Here is a 16,542-nt window from a genome sequence, read left to right on the forward strand (position 1 = left end):
CCACAAAATGGGAGGATTGTTGTTGGGCCTAAATGAGATATGTGTCAAGCACGGGGTAAACCATAAGGTACTATATAAATGTTAGCTCTTGTGGCTGAGAGTCTTTTTTTTAATTCTTTTTTTATTATATCTCTATCTCTATCTTAGAAGTGATAGTGTGTCTTGGTTCCAAGGCAGTGAGGACTAGGCAATGGGGGTGAAGTGACTTGCCCAGGGTCACCCAACTAGGAAGTGACTGAGACCAGATTGGAACCCAGGACCTCCTTTCTCCAGGCCCGGCTCTCCATCCACTGAGCCACCCAGCTCTCTCTTCCCCTATTATTTTTATTCTAAACTGTTCAATCGTAGGTGAGTTGCTGGCAGAATTCAGATAAGAATTCGGGCCTCCTGACTCCCAGGCTGGGGTTCTTTCTGTTCTACACAGCTGTGCCCTTGAGCCTTAGCTTTTGCCACCTGCGGAAAGGGAAGGATTCTTTTGTCTTGCTATCGGTCTCAGGCTCTGTAGGAACTGGAGCTAGGAAAGTGGGCCAAATCCATAGAAGAAGCATTTACTGAGAGCCTCAAAATGTTCCAGGCATTGTAGCAGGCTCCACGTAACTGCCAGCCTTGGAAAGCTCACTTCCACTTTAGTGACGAGGTCAGCTCACAAACCTGACAGGCTGCCCTCAAGAACCTTACACTCTAAGCAAGGGAAAGAACCTTCCGCAGGCAAGGATCAATACATCTTGGCAGGCTGAAGGATTCCCCCAATAGGAGGGAGCACCTGAGCTTTGTTTTGAAGGAAGCCAGAGATTCCACCAGGCAGAAGGGAGGAGGAAGAACATTCCATGCATTCTGTACTGCTGATACAAAGGCCGGGAGGTGGGAGATGGAGGAAAAGGAAACTAGCCAGTTTACCTGTAATGTAGATTGTTTGAGAAGGGACTAAAGTGAAATCAGCCTGAAAAGATGGATAGGAGCCAGACTGTGAAGGACTTTTGATACAGGATAAAGGAGTTTGTATTTTACCAGCACAGCAATAGGAAGGCCTTGATTGTTCTGGAGGAGAGCAGTAGCAAAGGCTGATTCAAACTAGGAGTGACCATTTGGAGAAGTCGGCAGGTGTAGCGAAGTCTCAGGTTCGAAAGAAAATCAGATTTCGGGGCTTGTCTTGGGTGCGTACTGGCCATGTGACCCTAATCTTTTGACTAGACAGTACCTCCTCCCCAGGCAACTCTCTAAGACTCTACTGGAAGCTGCAGAATAGGGGCCAAGCTGCCTTATTAGAGAGAGTGCCCTCAATCAAGAGTTTCTCATTCCAGAAACTAATTAGAGCTGGGCACCTCAGTGGATAGAAAGCCAGGCCTACAGAGGGGAGGTTCTGGATTCAAAATTCACCTCGGACACTTCCCAGCTGGGTGACCCTGGGCAAGTCACTTCACCCTCATTGCCTAGCCCTGAGCACTCTTGTGTCTTGGAAGTGATACTCAGCACTGCTCTAAGACAGAAGGTGAGGGTTGTTTGGGCTTCTCTTACACGTCATTGCAATAGTCCAGGCAAAGAGATGGTAAAAGCCTGCACTGGGGCAGTGCTAAGAAGGGGACAGATGCAAGAGAAGCAGCTGGCTTTGGCTCCTTGGCATATATGATCATGGAGGAGAGCTCCAAGGCTGCACCCCTTGGCGTCTCAAAGAATGGTGGAGACGTGGCCAGCAGTGGGCACATTTGGAGAATGGCTGGATTCTAGGGGGAAGATAACGTCTTTGGCTCTGGGCATGTGGAGTGGGAGATGCCCCTGGGACAGCCAGGTGGAGATGCCCAGCCGGCCCTTGGTCGTGGGGCCGGAGAAGTGGATTGTGTGCCAGGAGCTGAACAGTGAACCCAGGAGAGCTAGGGAGGTCTCCCCAAGAGATGGAGAGGAAAGGGAGATGAGGAGGAAACCCAAGACAAAGCCTGGGAGATAAGCAGACTAAGTGGGTGGGAAGAAGATGCTTATCCGGCCAAGAAGCCAGGACAGGAATGTACACAGTGATAGCAGAACCACAAGCCCAGAGAGCAGATGGAGCCCAGGAAGGAGTCCCTGGTGGTGCCAAAAGCCAAGGAAAGGTTCAAAAGGATGAGGCCTGGGAAAGGGCCGCTGGCTTCAGCAGCCCCGAACTCACCGATAACCTTGGAGGGCCCGGCCTCACTTGAGCGGGGAGGTCACAAGTCAAACGGCAAGGGGTTGAGAAGTGAGTGGGAGACGCGGAAGCAGAGGCAGCCCAGGCAGCTTTTTCTAGCATTTTGGCACCAAGAAGAAGGAGAGCTATAGAATGAGAGAGAGCTCGAGGCAATAAGAACAAGGTCAAGTGAAGGCTGTTTTTTTGGTGCTTTTTTTAAGGATGAGAAGATAAAGAGACATTGAAGACCGGGAGCAAGGCGACGGATTGAAGAATCACTCTGGGGAGACGGACAGCGATGGAATCAGCAGGACAAGCCGAGGAGGCCGTGCTGGTAAGGAAAAGGATGCGTCTTCCTCGGAGCCTCCTGCAAAGGAGGGCAGAGCGGAGGCGATGCTCAAGGGAGAGGCCCTGCTGGATGGTCCCCAGTGTTCTTCGTAAAGTTGGACTTGAGATCCCTTGATGAGAGGCCTGGGGAGAAGGATCTAGGGAGATAGGAGAGACACAAGAAGGTTTGGAACAAGGGGGCAGCTGGGTAGCTCAGTGGATGGAGAGTCAGGCCTAGAGATGGGAGATCCTGGGTTCAAATCTGACCTCAGACACTTCCCAGCTGAGTGACCCTGGGCAAGTCACTTAACCCCCACTGCCTAGCCCTTACTGCTCTTCTACCTTAGAACTAATACACAGTATTGATTCTAAGACAAGGTAAAAGTTTGAAGAAAAAGAAAAGAAGGTTTGAAACAAACATTGTGGAAAGTGGGAGAGGGAGCCAGTCAAAGAAAAGGAAAAATATTGCTAGATGGACAGTGGGATGGCTCAGTGGATAAAGTACCAAGGTTAGAATCAGAAACCCATGAGTTGAGGCAGCTGGGTGGCTCAGTGATTAGAGAGCCAGGCCTAGAGATGGCAGGTCCTGGGTTCCAATCTGGCCTCAGACACTTCCTAGCTGGATGACCCCGGACAAGTCACTTGACCCCCATGGTCTGGCCCTTACTGCTCTTCTGCCTTAGAACCAACACAGTATTGATTCTAAAATGGAAGGTAACTACCATTTAACTTAAAATTTTTAAAGAAAGAAAGCTCTGTGCTCCAATATATTCTCAGGTATTTATTAGCTGTGTGCCTCTGAGCAAGTCACTTCATCTCTTGTTTGCCTCTATTTTCTCAGCTGTTAAATGGGGATAATAAATGGTACCTCCCTCCCAGGGTTATGGTGAGGCTCAAATGAGATAATAATTGTACAGTGAATAGCACAATGACTGGCACATCTACTATGCTAATAATAAGGCTAGGCAATGGGGGTTAAGTGACTTGCCCAGAATCACACAGCTGGGAAGTGCCTGAGTTCAGATTTGAACCCAGGACCTCCAGTCTCTGAGCCTGGTTCTCCATCTACTGAGCCACCCAGCTGCTCCCAAATAGTGTTAGTTACTACTATTAGAAGCGGCAAGGGTCTTGTCGAGATCCAATAACATAACGTAACGAGCACTGGTAGGTGACTTCCTTCAGAGGAGCCCAGGAATGGGAGGGAGGAAGTGGAAAGTATGGACTATGCAAGCTTGAGAGTCCATCGAGGAAGAATGAGGGGCCTGCCGGGGAGCAGAAGGAGCAGAGGTCCAATGGAAATCTGATAAAATTGTGTTTTAATCAACTCGATTATGACTTCCTCTGGAGGAAGCTAAAGATTGGGAGGGGAGATGGTGGAAAGGGGGAACAATGGAAGGTGGCAGTTTGAACACACCAAAAGTGGTTAATAAATGCTGGTCAATTCCTTGATGATAGAACAAGAATCAACATAAAATGGCACCCTTTAACTGAGATATCATAAAGTCTTTGCAAGACAGAGCAAGGAAGAGTGGAGAGTCTGGAGACTGGAGTGAAAATGTATGTGTGTAGGAGATGGTAAACTGAGGAAAAGTCAGTGCTAAAGGATGACTCTGAGATGTATCCTCCAGCCCGTCCTTCTCCCTTGAACAGCCTATATTTCTGAGTCTCTGAATCCCAATACTTGGAAAGTAGAGGAGCTCTAAAAATGGACCACGGTATCATGAGCCGTTTTCACGAAGGAGATTTGTCTGTCAGTTTGCCCCCGCCCCCGCCCCAGCCCCACAACTACCCAAGATCCGGTCCTGAAATCTGCCCCCCCTCCATGGGACACACCAAGGTACCACATCTTCCCTTCCTCCCAACGAACCCCACCAGGACCCCTTCCCCCATACCCAAAGTGGTGCTCCCAAATTCAAGGCAGGAAGGAAAGTCTCTGCTGCTTGGTGGGAAAATTCAATATTTGGGATGTGATACCCTCCGATTATCCAGAGAGATAATCCTCCTAAGGGGGGGCTTCAGCTGCTGAAGCCACCTCCTACCCTCCCCCCCTTTGGGCTGTAGGGATGGAGGAGAGGAGGGGCAGACAAGGAGAGGCAGATAAGTGAAGAGAGGGAAACCCAGGAACTCTGAGCCAAGGGAGTGGGAGGCTGGGGCAGGGGCAAACTGATTTGCAGGCAGTTCTGTGGGTCAGGTTTGATGGCAGTTGAGGTAGCACTCTCTGAAGGTTCGGAGGAATTATGGGGAGAGGAGCCAAGGGCACGCAAAATGGCATTCTGGTCCCAGCTTTATCACTAGTTAGCTGTGTGACCTTGGGCAAGTCCCTTCCCCACTCTAGGTTTCTGTTTCTTCATCTATAAAATGAAAAGATGTTTCTAGTAGCCTTTAATGCTACCATCTATTTTTTTAGAAACCCTCACCATCTGTCTTAGAATCAATATTAAGGATTAGTTCCAAGGCAGAAGAGTGGGAAGGGCTAGGCAATGAGGTGAAGTGACTTGCCCAGGGTCACCCAGCTGGGAAGTCTCTGAGGCCATATTTGAACCTAAGACATCCCGTCTCTAGGCCTGGCTCTCCATCCACTGAGCTACCCAGCTGCCCCCACTACTGTCTATTCTTCTGAGATGTCGCAGAGTCAAAGATTTAGATCTGGAAGGGATCTTAGAGGTTTGTAGATCACTCCCCACCTTGACAGATGAAAAAACCGAGGCTTATTATTTGCCCAAGGTCACTCAGGTCCCACATGGCAAAGGTAGGATTTGGATCCAGATCCTTTGGACTTGACAGTAAGAGCTTTAAGTTTGACACTTAAAACTGCTGGACCTCAGGCAAGTTACTTTACTTGAGTCTCAGTTTTAGCATGTATAAAATGGGCATAGTCTCACAGAGGTTTCCAGTGCCATAGGAAATGAGTTCTTACAATAATTTAATCTTAATGTACCTCTGTTTCTTTATTTGTAAAACAGAAATAAGACTAGTATACCACCTTCCTATCAAGGCTTTAGCCCTTTAAGTACCAGGGAAGCAGCTTGATACAATGGGAAGAGAGTTAGATTTAGGGGCCCAAGTTCAAATCTTGCCTCTGCCAGCTGCTACTTGTGTGACCTTGAATAAGTCACTTAACCTTCTTTTTTCAACCTTTCCATATTTTATTTCTTCCTAATTACATGTAAAAATAATTTTAATGATATTTTTCCAAAATGTCAGGTTCCAAATTCTCTCCCTCCTCCTTTCCTGAAACAATTAGCAATTTGATCTAGGCTCTACATATGGTATCATGCCAAGTGTTTCCATGTTGGCCATGTGGTAGAAGAAGATGTATACAAAAACCCATGAAGAAAATAGTCACTTAGTCTTTGTAAGACTCGGTTTCCTGAATCATAAAATGAAGGGGTTGCCTTAAAGGGCCTTGAAAATTCCTTTTCGAACAAGAATCTTATGATTTCATGATCCTAGCAGAGAAACGACTTGCTTGTTATATAACAACCAACCATCCAGGCGTTTGTGTCTGAATCAACATCGTTGCTGAGTTAACTGGCCAGCCACATGTTTTTGGAGAAGCGTAAAGCCCTGGTTGACCATAAGCCACTGTCAAAAGCCAGCTCTTCCTCTGTATCCCTGGCCCTTAGAATAGGGACCCACAATTGGCGGGGCTGGATTGATGGCTGCCCACACCCAGGTGGGTTGGGGAGGCAATGGATGAGAAGGATCCCCAGTCTTCTCTGTCTTTCCCAGCTTGCCTAAAGAGGCTCTGCTTAAAACCCCTTCTGTTAAGTCTAAGGCTCCCTGCTCAGCCAAGGACCTTCTGGCAGTCTCAGGGGAGTGAGGGTTTCTGGGTAAATGTCCCATCACCCACAACCTGGAAATGCAAAACACATACATACATTCGTTAATGACGAAGGAATCAGGATTGGACAGTAGAAAAGATCTGAGACGTTATCTAGTCCCAAACCCTCATTTTGCAGATGACAAAACTAACTAATGCCCAAAGAGGGGTAGTGATTTGCCCAAGGTCACACAGCTAATAAATGCCAGAGCTTGAATTTGAATTCAAGTCTGTGTGATTCCCACCCCACTGTTTTTTTCACTGTCTGGGTTAGCCTCGCAGATTCAGGTTGCCATGGAATCAGCAAATGGAGAGTTTGCTTGAGACTCTTTCCAGCCTGAAAGGTGATCTCTCCTGGCTAACTCCAGGGGGCTGCCCTCCTCATGATTGCCCCTGGCCGAGAAGCTGTGAGGAGTGGAGTCAGGGGTTGGAGACAAATTAAATCCCAGCCCTGAAGTGGAAGGTAGGGAGAAGGGGAGGGTCGGGTCAAGCTGTCTGTTGTCTGAGAAACGACCAAATGACTGGGAGTCCTGGGCCGAGATGGTTATTCTGCGAGCTTAGGGACATGAATTTAGAGTTGGAATAGACTGTCCAGAGCATCTGGTTCAACCCCTAACCTCCCATTTTATAGATGCGACCACTGAGGCTCAGAGAGACAAGCATATGAGGGGTGTAGTTATCCTCAGGTGTAAAGTACTTTGCAGGTCAACATCTGCTTGAATCCAGAACCCAGAACCCCCAACCCTGTGTTTACTTTTCAGGAAGGATGTATTCAAGCAAATCATGTTCAGTTAAACAACATAGCAAGATCATCTCCTACTCTGTACACATGGGTCAATTCTCTCAGAGCAATCTATGCTAGGCTTCTTCCTTCCTTCCTTCCTTCCTTGCTTCCTTCCTTGCTTCCTTCCTTCCTTCCTTCCTTCTTCCTTCCTTCCATCCTTCCTTTCTCCCTCCCTTCCTTCCTTCCTTTCTTCCTTCCTTTCTTCCTTCCTTCCGTCCTTCCTTCCTCCCTCACTTCTTTTCTTTCTTCCTTCCTTTCTTCCTCCCTCCCTTTCTCCTTTCTTCCTCCCTCCCTTTCTTCCTTCCTTCCTTCCTTCATTCCTTTCTTACTCCCTCCCTCCATTCCTTCCTTCCTTCCTTCCTTCCTTCCTTCCTTCCTTCCTTCCTTCCTTCCTTCCTCCCTCACTTCTTTTCTTTCTTCCTTCCTTTCTTCCTCCCTCCCTTTCTTCTTTCCTTCCTTCATTCCTTTCTTACTCCCTCCCTCCATTCTTTTCTTCCTTCCTTCCTTCCTTCCTTCCTTCCTTCCTTCCTTCCTTCCTTCCTTCCTTCCTTCCTTCCTTCCTTCCTTCCTTCCTTCCTTCCTTCCTTCCTCCCTCACTTCTTTTCTTTCTTCCTCCCTCCCTTTCTTCTTTCCTTCCTTCATTCCTTTCTTACTCCCTCCCTCCATTCTTTTCTTCCTTTCTTCCTTCCTTCCTTCCTTCCTTCCTTCCTTCCTTCCTTCCTTCCTTCCTTCCTTCCTTCCTTCCTTCCTTCCTTCCTTCCTTCCTTCCTTCCTTCCTTCCTTCCTTCCTTCCTTCCTTTTATTGTGCTTGGTTCTGGAGATTCAAAGAAAGACAAAAACACTCCCAATACTTAAGGAGCTTACAGTCTAATGGGGGAGATAGCATGTAATATATAAAAATATATTATATACACATACATAATATATATATATATAGTGGAGAGGGAAGGTAAACTCAGAAGACAAGGAGAAGGCACTAGTAACTGAGGGGACCACGTAGAACCTCCTGCAGAATGTAACATTTGAACTGAGTTTTGAAGAAAGCTAATAATTCTAAATGGCAGAGGGAAGGAGAAAAAACATTCCAGGCATGGAGCATAGTCAAAGCAAAGGCATAGAGGTGGGAGATGGGGTGTCATGTGTGAGAAATAGCAAGTAAGCTAATATGGTTGCCCTGAAGAGTATGTGGCAGAGACTAATATGAATGACGACTGGAAAAGGAGGAAGGAGTCAGGTTGAGGAGAGCTTAAGATACTTTAGAATTGATCCTGGAGGTAATAGGTAGCCACTGGAGTTTATTGAGTAAGGGGCAAAGTGTTCTGACTTAGACTTGAGGAAAATCATTTTAGCAGCTGTGTAGACGCTGTATTGGAGCAGGGGGAGACTGGAAGCAGGAAAACCATTTGTAATGTTCCAGATGAGAGGAGATGAGGTCCTAAACTTGTATGAGAAGGGAGATGTGACCAAAGTACATGTGTACAAAGTACACATCGGGAAGTATTCTGCCAGGAAGAATGGATGATGGAGGCTACTCATAGAACCTCCTATGGTAACTGCTGGGTGGCTCAGTAGGTAGAGGGTGAGGTCTGGAGTCAAGAAGACTTGAGTTCAAGTGTGTCCTCAGACACTTTTTAACTTCTGTTTGCCTCAGTTTCCTCCATTGTAAAATAGGTATAATGACAACACCTGAGTTGTTGTGAAGATCAAATGAGATGCTATTTGTAAAGCACACAGGCTCGGTAGGAAAGCTCATGCCCTTCCATCTTTGGGTTCATTATTTTTCCAGCTGTTGTCTCAAGGCCTTTGGCCCTAGCTAACTATCTGACTTAGGGTTAGAAAATTCCTTCTAAATTCCGACTGAATTCCTGATTGTCAGTCTATGTCCCCCAAACCCTTCAAACACTTCAGGGATTTCACTCAACAAAGCAAGAGGCTCCTCTCCACTCCCATAAAGCTCTTTGAGCAAAGGGTCCGAACAAAAGGAACTGGTGAAGCCTTTGTTGTGCCTTCATACCTTAATTGCCGATTCCTGCCATTGACTTTGTTTAGCCTCCCGCCTGGGACAGTGTTGATTCCTCTACAGAAGTGATTCTCCCAAGGTCACATAGGTGGTAAGGAGCAGAGCTGGGGGACCAGTGCCCTTTGCCCTTTCCCACAGAGCCTCATTGGGAGGCTATTCTGGCAAGGCCGAGAAGGATGGAGTGGAGCTGAGGAGAGACAGGAAGCAGAGAGATCACTTAGGGCTAGTTCCAATAGTTCAGGTGAGGGGTATGAGGGTCCCAATCAAGATGGGGAGGAGGAGACGGCATCCAGAGTGGGGAAGGGAGAAAGAGAGGAAGCAGCCAACAGGACTCCGGGGGACTTGGGTGGTGGTGGTCAGTAGAGATGAGGAGGTGGAGAGGCGCTGGTATGGTATCTGTCCCATCCTGAACACCCTTCAAAGCCCTTGGGGAGTCCCCATATGCTCACACATGTCCACACCGGTCAGCCAGAGAGACCTTTTAAAGGGGTAGCTCAATGGGGTCACGGTGAGTCCAGGACCTCTCCCCACACTAGATCTGGCCTGCACTGGCGGCAGGCTGATGGGGCCTGGGGGAGTCAGGGAAAGCAACCCCATGGCTGGGAATAAAGCTTTCTCTGTGATGCTGCATATTAAGGCTGGGGGAGGCGGGCTGGTGGCCAGAGCCGCCGGAATGTGAAGAATGTGGTCTTGTGACTGTGGCCCCAAGCCTGGGCCCCGTGGCACTGGGGTAGAAAAGGAAGCCAGGAAGGAGCCCAACTGGGCTGAAAGCTCTCAGTCTTTCCTGGGGACCTGAAGAGCTCCTCTCAGACTCAGTGGAAGAAGGGCAGGGTCAGTGCTACACACCCCACCCCCACCCCGATGGGATGGAGTCTAGAGGACACTGGGATGAGTAATTTGATCCCACATTGGGTACTGGTGACCTCCGGAGTCCAACTGGAGTTGGCAAAGTCTTTCTGATCCAAATCACTCTCTGGATGACCTTGGGAAAGTCACTTCACTTCATTGAGACTCAGTATCCTCTTCTGTAAAATGAGGGAGGAGAATGGTAGACAAGATACCTCTGAGGTCCCTCCCATCTTTAGATCTACGATCCTATGGATGACCTGGGCAAGTCATTTCACCTCTGTGGGCCTCAGTTTCTTTATAAAGTTCAGGGGTTGCGCTAGATGATCTCTGAGGTCCCTTCCAGGCTCTAAATCTGTGACCTCGTGAGTGCACGTGCGATCTCATGATCGTTCCCCACCTCCCAGGGTCTTTTCCCTTGGGAGCTCTCCTTCCTGCCTTTCTCAGACTCTCTCTTGCTTTCCCCAGCTCCTACCTAGGAGCATCCATTATTCTGGGGCAGATTTCACTCATCCGTGCAAAGGGCCACACGCCCCACACTTCCCGAGTTCCCAGGAACCAGTCACATTCCACAGCAGCCCGAGTCTGGGTCCAAACCAAAGCAAGCCAGTCAGCTGTGTTTGTTTGGGAGACGGCAGGGAGAGAAGCTTAGCTCACCTCAGAACCATCCTGAAGCCTTGGCGTTGGCAAGAGAAGAGGGAGCACCTCCGCGGTGCACTGACGAGAGCACTGCTTAGGGAATCGGCTCTCGGGAACTTACGGCCTGTGTCATCTTGGACAAGTCACTTAGGATAAGCAAACTCAGGAGTTTGCACTTGCGTAACCTCTGGACAATGAGGGGGTTGGATGAGCCATCTTCCAAGATCCCGTCCAGAGCCTCTTGGTGCCTCAGTTTCCTCATCCATAAAATGGCAGGAATGTCCTGTAAAGTGGAGGGGATAGACTAGCTAGCACCTTCCCGTCTCTTCCAGCTCTCCATTTCTGACTGCTCCTTGGACCTCACTTTATCTGGAAAATGAGCGGGCTGGAGAAGGTGCTCTTGGGGCTTTCTTGTAGCTCTGATGCCCAGGCTAGGACAGTTGTGAATAGCAAGTCCCGCTAACTACTCCACACTGCTTCCGGTATCCCCTCGCAGCTCTCTACCACTGGTGGGTGGGCTTCCCCCAGAAGGTACGGTTTTGTGCCCAAGCTTGGCGCCCGAGAAAAGCTTGCAGAGGCGGGAGGCTAGGGCGGGCTGCATGATTTAGAGCGAGGAGGTCTCTTGAGAACATTTTATAGAAGAAGAAACTGAGGCCTGGACCCTGAGCAAAGTCATAAAGCTTCATCTTAGCTTGACCAAGGCAGGATTCACACCAAGTCCTCTGGTGCCAGTCACCGCTCATTCCAACACTTCTATTTCTTCTCTTTTTAAAGTTTATTTTGCCATAATTCTGCTTTCTTTTTTTTTAAAGTTCATTTTTCAGAAACCCTCACCTTCTGGCTTAGAATCCATTCTATATATTGGTTCTAAGGCAGAAGGGTGGTAAGGGCTAGGCAATGGGGGTCAAGTGACTTGCCCAGGGTCACTCACCTAGGAAGTGACTGAGGCCTGATTTGAACACAAGATTTTCTACCTCCAGGCCTGGCTCTGTATATATTGAGCCACCTACCTACCCCCATGTTCACTTTTTTTTTACTTCATTTCTCCAGTCTCCTTCCCTCGTTAACAAAAAAGAAACGAAAAGAAAGAAAACAATATTGAGTACCGGGTCCGGAATTAGGAAAACCTGAGTTCAAATCTAGTCCCAAGCACTTATTAGCTGTGTGACCCTGGGCAAGTCACTTCACCTTGTTTGGCTCAGGTTCCTCATCTGGAGAAAGAAATGGCAAATGACCTCAATGTCTTTGCAAAGAAAACCCCAATAGCTATCCTCTGGAAGGAACACATTAGCAAACAGAGTTGATAGAAAAATAAAAATCTTGCTAAAATACATTTTTTGGAAAAAGTTCAGCTTAGTCAAATAATCCCTTAGAGTAGCAGACCTTGACTAGATAGGTCAGAGACATCAGGATTGGGGACTGGGCCTCGCATTTCTTCTCTCCTCGGTAAAATGAAGGGGATGATTTCGAACCTTTCGGGATTCTAATGACGGGGACAGAGGACTGTCGTCATTCTGAGAACTGCTAAGGACCCGCCTCCCCTTCAGAGTTTGAAAGAAAACCAGACTCTCTTCTTGTCTTGAGCATTTTCGGTGATGGTGGGAAAACACTGCCTTTGGAATCAAGAGATGTGGGTTCGGATCCTGCCTCTGTGTGATCCTGGATAAGTCACCTACTTCTCTCTAAGTTCCAGGCTCCCCACAAGGCTCTTTTGGGAAGGAACGTCTTGGTAAATCTTCCAACCCTATAGAAGTGTAAGCTAGTATTAGTATTGGGGCTTACTAGCCTGAAGGCAGTCCGTATGGACAAGACGATATACTTCTTCTTCCAATCCTAAGCCATGTAATTTTTGGAAACTCTTTTTGGTCTGGACCTGAGTGATTTTGTTGGTATAGGGAAGTCCCAGTGAGACAATTCTGATGGCTTTAGAAAGGTTTCTGGGCCAGTGAGAAGGTAAATGACTGTCCCAAGGCCACGCGGCCAGAGGCTTTACTTGAACCCAGGTTTTCCTGACATCAGGGCTGTCCCTCTCTCCTAGTGCATTCATGCCACTTACATGACCAGTGAATGGACGCCAATTCCTCCCTTGCCATAGGAGCTTCCCACTGCTCAGAGTGTCCAGAAGTTGTGGATTCTGGGAGATCTCTGGAATCTGGGAGTAACGGCAGTGAAAGGGTGTTGAGGCAAAGGAAGTGAATTTAATTCCTCCTCTTGTTTTGCTTTCAGTGTTCTCCAAAAGAGGAGGAGCAGGAACAGCCAGATACTATAGGTAAGTGGACTTGGCATGCTGACTGGGGTGGGCTTTGCTAACGCATGGAACCTTTCAAAATGTCCTTTTGGTCCATGTGGTCCCAAGAACAGTGGCCATCATGGAAGCGATAGCAAGCAATGGAAATCGGCAAACCGGGCTCCCCGAGTTATACTGGAGGAAGCTTGGGGCCAGCTGCCAGTAACTGTGTCCCTTGTAAGCAATTACAGGAAACAGAACTATGGTCCAAATATTGGCTGACCTTGAGGATAGGCCACACCCCGAAAACAAGATCTCTTTGAAAAGAAAAATAAGCATCCACTCAAAAATCATTCCATAAAACTAATATTGAACGCATTTGATGGGAAAAGGTTCTTTCAATTCCACTGAAAATGTTTTATTCTTTTTGAATCATCTCTGATCTTTGCATCTTGGCCTTTATTAGCCTCAACTACTCCGGAGTATGACTGAGAACTAAATTTGGGTTTGCAGGCAGCTTGGTGGTATAATGGGGAGAGTCAAGAAGACCAGAATCCAAATCTGGCCTCAGACACAGACTAGCTGTGTGATCCTGGGCAAGTCACTTAACCTCTATATGCCTCAGTTTCCTCAAATGTAAAATGATGATAATAACAGCACCCACCTCAGAGTTGTTGTGAGGATCAAATGAGATAATGTTAGGAAAGCTTATAGCACTGTTTATTCCCCCAGATTTTCTTTCGTAAAATGGTAGAGTCAGTATTGGGATAAACATTGCAGAAATCCAGCAATGCTTGTGATTGTGAGGCTGGCCACCATGGCTTTTCTGAAGCAGAAGTGATGGTGTCACATCTCACGGTTGTTTAGGAGTGGCACTTTGGAACCACGTTTCGGACTCACCTTTATAATAGCTGCTCGGACTGCCATCAGATTCTATGCATCGGTCACTCCTTTGGGTGGGACGAAGAACCCTTCAGGTTCTGTTCTGGGGACATCTCGGGAAGAGGTGAAATCACCTACCCAAGGTCACAAGCTAGTAAATAGCAGGCAGCATTCAATCTCAGGTCTCCCAACACCCTATCTGATGTCCTCTTCACTCCTTAGTGCAGCTCTTGGAATGAAAAAGATGTGTGGATATGGGACAGGGAAAAGATGTTCCTGAAGGCCGTTGTGACTCAACAGCCACGGGCACAGGTCTAGAGCCTGCCAAAGTTGGGTATAGATATGCTGGCAGACTCAGTAGGAATGGAAAGACAGTGTGATGCCTTGGACATGGAAATACTGCTGTGGGACTGGACTGAAAGGGAGGGTTCTTGGGATCTAGTCATAGCTCAATGGCTTACTGCCTAAATGGACTTAGTAGGTATACAACGTAACCTTTTGGGCCTCAGTTTCCTCATATATCAAACAGTGTTGATAATCCTTGTATCACCAGCTTCACAGGGGATTGTGATGAAATGTTCTGCAAACTGTAAGGAGTTACATAGAAGTAGGAACTGTCATTGTTTGTGGTTGTGAATATCATTATAAAAATTGTCCTTTCATTACATTACAGTTAGAAATGGTCCTGGAACAAGTCATTATCTTGTTGTGATACTTTGGCTATTAAGTGTTCTGCAGACTGGTGGATAAAACATGGCAGTGTCAGGGCACTGGATTTGGAGTCAAGAAGATCTGGGTTCAGCTCTGATTTCAGACAATTACAAGCTGTATGACTCTGGTCAAGTCACCCAACTTTTCTGTGCCTCGGTTTCCCCCTCTGTAAAAGGGTTAGGGTTGAAATTCCTTTAGCTCTAAATCTATACTCCTATGAAGGCTTAGTAGAGAGCATTGTGACACAGTAGACAGTGTGCTGGACTCCAAGGTAGGAAGACATAGGTTCAAGTCCCATGTGCGATATCTACTGGCTGTGTGACCCTTATCAATTCACCTTTCAGTCCTCTTGGCACCTCTCTAAGACTAGAAGTTACAGAGAAGGAACCAGCCTGCATTGGTAGAGAGAGACCCCTCACCTGTAAGCAACAAAATCACCAATCCAACCTTTATCCCAATTCTTTTCTATTTCATGTTCATTGGACAAATATATAGGTTGAAAAGAGAACTGCTCTTTGCAATTGAATAAGAATATTGGGATATATGCCTATTACAATGAAAGCAGTAGATAAGATGATGGGGATGACATGTACCATTTCCTGGTCCATATAGTTTTGACTTCCTTTCAGCTTCTAAATTTTGGAAGCATTTTGTTCCATGTATCTTGGAGATTTCAAGTACTTGGCATGGTAACATCTATTTTTAAAGTTGTTCCCAAGCTTTCATGGAACAGTGTTACATCTGTGTAATTGTGATCAGCCATTCAGTATGTGCTAACATTCCAGTTCCAGGACAGTTGATTGATTGAGTTTTCAAGGATATTATGAGATGTGTATTGTTAGTCTGGAGATTTGTCTTCTCTAAGTCTATGAAAGATAGTGAGCTTCAGGCTCCTGGGTGAAGTCTTGCTAAGTATTCAATAGGTGCTAAATGTTTTACAGGTCGCTGTGGTGTGTTATGTACCTCCTACCACTTTCTTGCATAATTTCCATTGATCATTAAATCCTGGCTCCTTCAGGACAACCTGGTGGTAATTTCTTGTGGCAATGACCTGGTCCTGAATTGCCATCTTAAATCTCCCTATTTCCATAAACAAATCCACATGACTCATTTATTTGTCTGACACTTCTTTGTCGACAGTTTATTGCCTAATTACATACAGATGTTGCCCATGGAAGTCCTTTTGATTCTACTCTCGGATCTGAGCCTTTTATAAGCTCTAACTGGAAATCAGCCTGAAGGCAACAGACTGGACGTGCCTAAAATAAAACTCCTTTCTCCCCAATCCACTCTTCTTCTGAACTTCCCTTTTTCTGTCAAGGATACCACCATTCTTCTACTCACCCAGATCCCCAACCTTGGTGCTATCTTGGATTCCTCATTCTCCCTCGCCTCAGTCAATTGGCAAATATTCCCATTTCTATATCCACAACACCTCTCACATATGTAGCTTTCTCTCCACTTGGTAGCCAACATCCTAGTTCAGATCCTCATCGCCTCTCAGCTGGCCTGTTCTTCTCCTAATTGTCTTCCCTGGCTAAAGCCTCTTTTCACTTCATTTCATGCTACTTGATCAAGTCACTAGCCTGCTCAGTAAACTTCAGTGGCTCCTTTTAGGATGAAATACAAACTTCAAGGCCTCCCATAATCTGGCTCCACCATGCTTCTTACCCATTTCTCTCTTTCACACATTTCACTGTCCAATTGAACTGGCCTCCTTCATGTTCCTCACACGTGGCACTTCGTTTTCCATCATGATCCCTTTTGGCCACAACCTATGTCTGGAATGCGCTTTCTCCTCACTTCTGCCTTTCAGAATTCCTGGCTTCCTTTAGGATTTAGCTTAAGCAGTGCCTTCTCCATAAATCACTTGCAGATTTCCCTCAGCTTCTAGTACCCTCCCTCCAAAAAGATCTACTTTGTATATAAGCTTACCTTGGAGATATTACACGTTTGGCTCCAAATCACTGCAATAAAGCGAATATCGCAATAAAGGAACTCACATGAATTTTTTGGTTCCCCAGTGAATATAAAAGTCATATTGACACTATACTGGCATCTATTAAGCTTGCAATCGCATCATGTCTAAAAAACAATGTGCACACCTAATTAAAAGTACTTTATGGTTAAAAAAGACTATCATCTG

General features: G+C 46.8%; 1 protein-coding gene across 3 annotated transcripts in view; it reads left to right on the forward strand.

Moving 5' to 3' along the window:
• STARD8 (StAR related lipid transfer domain containing 8) overlaps positions 1–16,542 on the forward strand; it is a 162,075-nt gene that overhangs the window by 25,845 nt on the left and 119,688 nt on the right. For all 3 annotated transcript variants that reach the window (XM_056809368.1, XM_056809367.1, XM_016426601.2), the window contains exons 2-3: positions 2,359–2,471; positions 12,803–12,845. In XM_056809368.1, the coding sequence (XP_056665346.1) occupies positions 2,436–2,471; positions 12,803–12,845 (79 nt within the window). In that variant the 5' untranslated portion in view covers positions 2,359–2,435. The remainder of the gene's footprint in view (positions 1–2,358; positions 2,472–12,802; positions 12,846–16,542) is intronic.

The sequence above is a fragment of the Monodelphis domestica genome, chromosome X (assembly GCF_027887165.1).
Source record: "Monodelphis domestica isolate mMonDom1 chromosome X, mMonDom1.pri, whole genome shotgun sequence".
In the NCBI taxonomy this organism is placed as follows: Eukaryota; Metazoa; Chordata; class Mammalia; order Didelphimorphia; family Didelphidae; genus Monodelphis; species Monodelphis domestica.